The sequence below is a fragment of the Verticillium alfalfae genome, genomic scaffold (genome assembly GCF_000150825.1).
Source record: "Verticillium alfalfae VaMs.102 supercont1.7 genomic scaffold, whole genome shotgun sequence".
NCBI classification, from domain to species: domain Eukaryota; kingdom Fungi; phylum Ascomycota; class Sordariomycetes; order Glomerellales; family Plectosphaerellaceae; genus Verticillium; species Verticillium alfalfae.
In genome coordinates this window covers 186,452-193,261 of record NW_003315032.1, presented here as the reverse complement: position 1 = coordinate 193,261, position 6,810 = coordinate 186,452, and the positions used below count along the sequence as shown (strand labels likewise).

Below are 6,810 nucleotides of genomic sequence, written 5' to 3'. Positions count from 1 at the left end.
ATTCCTGCCCCTTCCATCCGGCCACCCCTCCTGTCTTCCTATCCCCTAAAATCCGCCACGGGAGAGCCCAACTCGGGGTGGCCCTAATTAACCGAGAAAACTCCTCACACAATCGGACGGCCGACCCTCCACTCCACCATTGCAATCGCAGGCCGCGCAGCAACTTTTCTCTTCCTCCCCCTCTAGCGACTGAACGACCAGCAAACACGACCCAACCGCCGTCTCCAGCAACGACCACCGACAGCCGCCAAAATGGGTAGAATGCACAGCAAGGGCAAGGGCATCAGCTCCTCTGCTATCCCCTACTCGCGCACCGCCCCCTCGGGGCTCAAGACCAACCCCGACCAGGTCGTCGACCAGATCTGCAAGCTGGCCAAGAAGGGTGCCACCCCCTCGCGAATTGGGGTTGGTCCTCCGTGACTCCCAGGGCATTGCCCGGGTGAAGATTGTCACCGGAACGTTGCGCTTGAGAAGAAGCCCGGGAAACGTGACAAGACATTTTGCTAATACATACGGTACAGGAAAACAAGGACCTTCCGCATCCTGAAGTCCAACGGTACGACCCCACTAGCAGTGTGAAGCGGTCGGGTGCGATGAACGTCCAGCAATGGACGTGGGAATAAGAAGAAAAAGCAAACTTCAAACCGGTTCGCGAAGGAGACGACTTTGCGTCGTTCTCCCGAAACGCAAACAAAAACTATGCCTCTGTACGGTCTCGGCTGACAGAGTGATCACTACAGGCCTCGCCCCGATCTTCCTGAGGATCTTTACATGCTCATCAAGAAGGTAAGCCAACCCCCTCAGTCCGCTCATTGCGACCCGGAGTGCAGTATTAACATATCACCTAAGGCTGTCGCCGTCCGCAAGCACCTCGAGCGCAACCGCAAGACAAGGACTCCAAGTTCCGCCTCATTCTCATCGAGTCGCGTGTCCACCGTCTTGCCCGCTACTACAAGACCGTCGGTGTCCTGCCCCCCACCTGGAGGTACGAGAGCGCCACTGCCAGCACCATCGTCGCTTAAGCGATGAGCTGCTCGCGAGTGGAGACCCGGACAACGGGTCCAGACGAACGTCCCAGCGGAGGAAAAATTACGGTGGTCATGGAGTTGGGGTTAGGAAACTGCATTTTCGGCAGCGCAGCTTGCTCCTTCTGGTCGTCACGACGATCATGATAGTCAGAGACTTCGTTGAAATGAAAGCAAAACGATTCTCGGCACCTCAATTCAATAATGCCGCCCTCAAGTCAACATATGCCTATGGGTATCTCTCGCGCGTGACATAAATGCTCGGCGCCCCTTTTGATCCCCCCCTTTGAACGCCTGTTCGACAGCCATTTGCCGACCTCGCCGCCCGTCTGGTCCATGCTACCATTGATTGCCGCCTTCCTTCTTCTCATATCTTTGCGCCCGCCTCGACTATGACAGCCTTGTATGTCGCAACACCTAGTTGTCTGTCTGCTCGAGTTCCTTGGATCGCTGGATGAGGTAATTGCCCAGAACGCGAAGAGGGTCCTTGGGTCTAGGACAGCGTCAGCAACACCAACTAGATGGTTTTTTCAGAGTAGCGACTCACTTGTCTTTCGCAATCTGTTTCATGCCGTCAAGCAGCACAGTCGTGACATTGTTGTTGAGATACTGGCGGACGGGATCGCCGTGAGAAGCAGCCTTGTCAGGCATTGTGAACCCTGGGTCAGGATGGACCGAGCCAGCGCGGGAGCTGCCAGGCTCCTTGTCGTGTTGCCATTAACGGTGCGACTGGTGTAGCCGTGCGAGGCATGGGGCTAGCAACAGTAGGGGTGAAGGACTGGGGAGCAGGAGCGGGCGACTACGAGGGATCACAGAGTCAGCTGGGATGCAGGGCATCGCAAGTCGTTGGCACCCCTTACCGGCGCGTTGTCGCCAGTGGGCGCATCGGGCATCAGCACATCAGCAGTAGCGGCAGCCGTCTCCAAGGTTGACGTAGGATCTGTTGAGGAGGTGGGGGCGAGCTCTCTGGCTGCCACGGGTTCCTCAATGGCTATCTTTGTTCCATCGTCGGGAACATCCACAGATGCGAACACATGTGCGGGAGTAGGCGCGGGAGCATCTACAACAGGCTGGTCGGCGGATATTTGCGGGGTGTCCGCAGCGTTCAGTGTGTCTGACATTGTGCTGTAGTTGATTGAGATAACGTTTGTGTGGATGCAGATTGCTCAAAAGTCAACGTTGCTGATTGTAGTGTGTCGAAGTTGTTTGCCAATCGATGTTGCAAGCCTGATGATGAGATTGAATGGGTCTGAGTGGACAGGCGGCAATGTGGTTTTGTGGGAGTTGATAAAGTAAGGACTGTTGTCAATTCGTCGCTCGCCACCTGAGTGTATATCGTGTTGTCGTTAGGCTGTTGAACCAGTCTCAGGTCTTCATGAAGTCGATGGGAAGATGCTAGCCTTGTTGCGTGCCGTCACTCAACGTAGGCTCCTCGTTGTGCGACATGGCTTGTAGAGGGGCTATGCTTCTAGCGCTATTGTGCTGTGACACAGCGCGAAGTCAGCTGACCTCGCGTCCCTGTGACGCTGCACATCGCCACGGCCAGCCTGTGCGTGTCGCGTGAATTTGCCATCTCCATCAAGCAAACATCATAAGATTCATGCGCACAGCTCGATCGGCTAAAATGACGGATCTGAGCAACCATTATGGATGACTTTGTTCAACGGCGACCTCGGGCCCTCGCCTCTAAACCTGAATTGCTCCGGCCAAAGTCGCCCTCACCCGAGGAGCCTCCCATGAAGAAGCCTAAGGTTGAGGATGGCGCTCCAGATCACACAGTTGCAACAGATGCTGTCGGCTGGTTCAACCAGGACTCTGATGAAAAACTCGCAGTTGCTTCACATGAGGAAGATGTAGAATCGGAGAGTCGGGAGACTCGGCATCACCATCCCGCCATTGAGGATGCATTACCACCAGTCGAGACAGACAAGGAAGCTATCGAAAGATATGAGTTATACAAGGCATCTCAGTCCTCAGATGTAGACGAAAAGCCTCAGTGGGTCAAGGGTAAAAGCTCCATTTACGTTGATGCTTTCAATCTGGCACTGGATACAGTGTTGGAAGACGAGTCTCACCTGTTCGACATGAGAGAACGGACTGTTTTTGAGCAATGGAGGCTCCTTGACTACCAGAGTCAATATCTGTGAGCCACCTCCATCGTCATTCAAGGACGTCGAAACTAATGCTCAAATCAGCTACGTTCGTCTTTTCCTCCGTAAGACGTCTGCGTGGCATCGTTCCGACCGACTCGGGTATCATAGTGATATCTCGCACATGGACACAGCCATTGCAAGCCTTCAGGAAACAAGAGAGCTTCCAGAAGAAGCTCCAAGCTCACAAGACGACCCGGTGAAAGGTGTTGCTCTTGAAGAGTTTGGTCTCGGCGACGACTTCACATTTGCCGACAGCTCTGAGGAACACATTACAACGGTGGACGAAGCTGCGACCCTACTGGGACTCGAAGAGCTTCAAGGCTTTGTGCAAAGAAGCCAAGGTTCAGGGGAAGAACAAGGCAGGACTCGTCAAGGCACTCTGCCGCATGAGCTATCAACAGGCAGGGCTTATGTCTGTCGGCCTGCAGAGGTCGGCGAGTGGGAGTCGCAGTAGCAAGGAGCCATCGCCCGTCAAAGATATCTCGCCGGTAGCCTCTCGATTACCACCGACCTTGACGAAACAAGACTCGAATCGCGCTCAGCATTTCTTGGACAAGATCCTGGCGATTACAGGCCCCTGTATCCGACTGTCGCCCTTGACGTACAAGTTGTTCGAGAGGGTGCATCTTGTCTTTTACCGGTCAACAGAATGGACCGAAAAGTCATTGACAACAATCATCCTTGCCAAGATTGCCCGGCGCAACTTTCCAGAGTACATTGTCTGTCGAACGTCAAATATCTTCAAGTCAAGGAGACATCTCCTAGAGTTCGAGGCGGGTGTTCGTCTCGAAGCGGAGGTCGACCAAATCCTAGAATTTCATGGCCCACCCGGAAAAGAAGGCTTCAGCAAGGTTATGGATATCTTCGACAGGATTTACCCTCGATGGCAGGTGCTCATTCAGGAAGAGCTTATCAAAGAGGCCACAGTCTACGATCCAGGTGAAGGAGCCTATCTGAGGCGATTCACGCCGGTGCATTCGTATACACGCATCATCCACAAGGCCACATCGGTCCTCGGCCGCTTGAAGGAGCACAAGAAGGAGCATGGCCTCCTGACCGAACTGCTCGACCAGAATCTGTTCCACCCGGCGCGGCGCGGGAGCTGGTATCAACGAAAAGCTCTACTGGAAGAACACTACATGCATGCACTCGACCCGGCTCCCGCGTCTGAAAATCTAGAAAAGCAGAAGAGGCACTGGAAGAGAATCGCCATGTCGACATGCGAAGCCGGACTCCAGGACAATGACTGCCACGTCATATTTCACTACGACTTGCAGAAGCGCCTCGTTAAGATCGAGAAGCAGCTTCGCATCCCATTTCGTGAGCAGCACGATTTCGGTCACATCCGGCTGAAGGCCCCAGAGGAGCACACAGTGGAGGGTGTGCAGCTGAAGGAGGTAGACCCCATTGGCAAGAATGGGCGTCAGGCCAGCACCAAGACGCATTGGATAGATGAAGAGGAGGACGGGGGTGAATGCAGTGTTGAGGAGATGTGCCTGAGCTCCTACCGCAGCAAGGGTTGGAAGGGATACCATGCCGAAGGAGGCATCATCCGCACACTGTTCGCCTACCTCTTTTACGACGTTCTATTCCTCTACGTTCCGAACGTATTTCAGACGGCGTATCAGACATGCCCGCTCGACTTGCACACCGACTCTTTCTATCCGACACGCGCTTCCGAGATCAACACCGGCTGGTGGAGATTGCCAACGGGGCCCAGAGCGCATCATCCGGCAGGTAAATGAGCGAGAGCGGGACAGGCGGACATGCGTAGTGGGCTTGAACTGGGATTACGACGTGGAAGATTTGGTCGAGCTCGTCGACTGCTTCAACAGCAGCGCACTGTCCACGATCTGCAAGGTGATGGCGCAAGAGTTACGCCAGCGCGGAGGTGGCATCCCGGACCTGATCTCTGGCGGACCGAGCCCCAGAAGGAGTGCATGTTCGCCGAGGTCAAGAGCGCGAAGGACCGTATCAGCGATACGCAGCGGTTGTGGATTCTCGTGCTGACGGGCACCGGTGTCAGGGTCCGCGCTCTGCAATGCTGTCGCGCGCGAGATCAAGGTGGTCGACTGAGGCGTGAGGATAACCTGGGCATGGACCAGTCGGTTGCGTTGCATGGCCATCGCGTGTGACAGCGGCTGGCAGATTGCAGCAGTGTTCCTATGCACGGCGGGCGAGTGACATGACAAGACACGAACGGTGGCGATGCTTCGAGACTTTCTTCATCTCGTTTCAGAAACTACCATGGTTGAACGCGCGGTTCTGACAGATGAGGTCGCCCGCCAGGGCGGCCTTCGATTCGTCCTGTTTCCCTCGTGGGCAAATGATGGTCGACCCCGGCAAGATTGTCGCAGGGGCAATGTGAAACGAGCTTGGGCCAAGAATAGCAACAATCCTCGAGATGCGCTGCAGCTGTGAGTGGTTGAAGGTTTTTGCAGAAGCAAAAGCTTCCATGGAGCGAAGCGCGTGGGCATCCTCAGCTTGCCGGGCTGGTGATGATGCAGCACATTTCGACACATCACGAACTCTGGTCGTTTCAGCGACCGCCCTATGCTTGGCTCTTGGTTCAGGAGCTTCGACGGGTAGGTTTCCGATCTCTCGTGAAGCGTGTCTGGGAGAAAGAAAAGGGTTCATCGGAGATTTCGGTCGACCCAATCACAACCCCCTTCCTCAATGCAGCGGCCCCGGTCATATCTCGCTGCCAGAGTCGGTCAGGTGCTCGAGGCCCCGGTCTTGTTTTTCTCTGCCCTCGCTGCTGGGCTTCGACCAGCTCACCCGAGCAGACAGACGCCAGGGCAACAGAGGCAGGGGAGGAGGAGGGGCGTTCGGCATAGGCATCAAGGTTGGCGTCGGCGCCAGCAGGCAAGCAACGCACTCTAGCACCAACATGGCATCGGTGACAAGCGCGTGACCAAGGCGCCGGCAGAGTGAGCGAGCGTGTTGTGAGAAGAAGCCAGAGACCAGGGTTGGGAGGAGGGGAGGGGGGGCCAAGCAAAGGGCTTAAACTTCGCAGCAGCAGCTGCTGCAGCACCGGAAGCACAAGACAGATCAAGTCGTCACACTGGCTCGTTTCGGCATGTCGACGTCCGATTCGCCGCAAGAAGGGGGGGAAGGGTTACGTGCCTGTACATGTACGTGCTGTATGTGCCGGCTTTGCCTGCCTGCTTGCCTAGCTGTGTGTGCCTCTCCGTCGCGCTGCTGCAAGTTGCGTTGCGTCGTGCGCTGCGCTGCTGCGTTGCGTTGCGTTGGGGCGCTTTGTGCTCCATGCGCGCCGCGGCAGGCAGGCCCATGATCACCGTCTTCTTCGGCGGTTCTGTGATGTGGGCACATTGTCTCGGAGGGAGGGGGGGGACGACGGGGGCCAGGCGGTTCCGTCCCAAGATGAGATGGCAGATTCGTTTTCCGCCGTGCGCCCTCTCACAAGGTCTGTCTTTCTCTCACCGAGGTAAAAAACATCGGACGTCCATTCAGCTGCTTCAGCCCACCTTGACCTCTCACCTCGCTGAAGGATCCCGAGCGGCCAGACCGTCACCTCGATTGTCGACCAACCAACCATCAGCAACAACAAGGAGAAGAAGAAGAAGTGTGCGCTGCGGATGCGGAAGCACACGATGTGAAAATGCAATCAC

At 55.8% G+C, this 6,810-nt stretch overlaps 3 protein-coding genes across 3 annotated transcripts; 2 read left to right on the top strand and 1 right to left on the bottom strand.

The window, feature by feature from the left end:
* Positions 1-252: 252 nt before the first annotated feature.
* On the top strand, positions 253-1,029 carry VDBG_05900 (40S ribosomal protein S13; the record flags this gene model as incomplete). Its single annotated transcript, XM_003003412.1, has 4 exons — positions 253-405; positions 522-613; positions 741-786; positions 850-1,029. The coding sequence occupies 4 exons, from the start codon at positions 253-255 to the stop codon at positions 1,027-1,029; spliced, it is 471 nt and encodes a 156-aa protein (XP_003003458.1).
* Positions 1,030-1,045: 16 nt separating this feature from the next.
* On the bottom strand, positions 1,046-2,146 carry VDBG_05899 (conserved hypothetical protein; the record flags this gene model as incomplete). The annotated part of the gene is made up of 3 exons (XM_003003411.1): positions 1,046-1,518; positions 1,573-1,727; positions 1,886-2,146. 3 exons carry the CDS (start codon positions 2,144-2,146, stop codon positions 1,443-1,445), a joined length of 492 nt encoding a protein of 163 aa, XP_003003457.1.
* A 525-nt stretch (positions 2,147-2,671) lies between these two features.
* On the top strand, positions 2,672-5,313 carry VDBG_05898 (conserved hypothetical protein; the record flags this gene model as incomplete). Its single annotated transcript, XM_003003410.1, has 4 exons — positions 2,672-3,021; positions 3,134-3,240; positions 3,434-4,915; positions 4,994-5,313. 4 exons carry the CDS (start codon positions 2,672-2,674, stop codon positions 5,311-5,313), a joined length of 2,259 nt encoding a protein of 752 aa, XP_003003456.1.
* Positions 5,314-6,810: the final 1,497 nt, after the last annotated feature.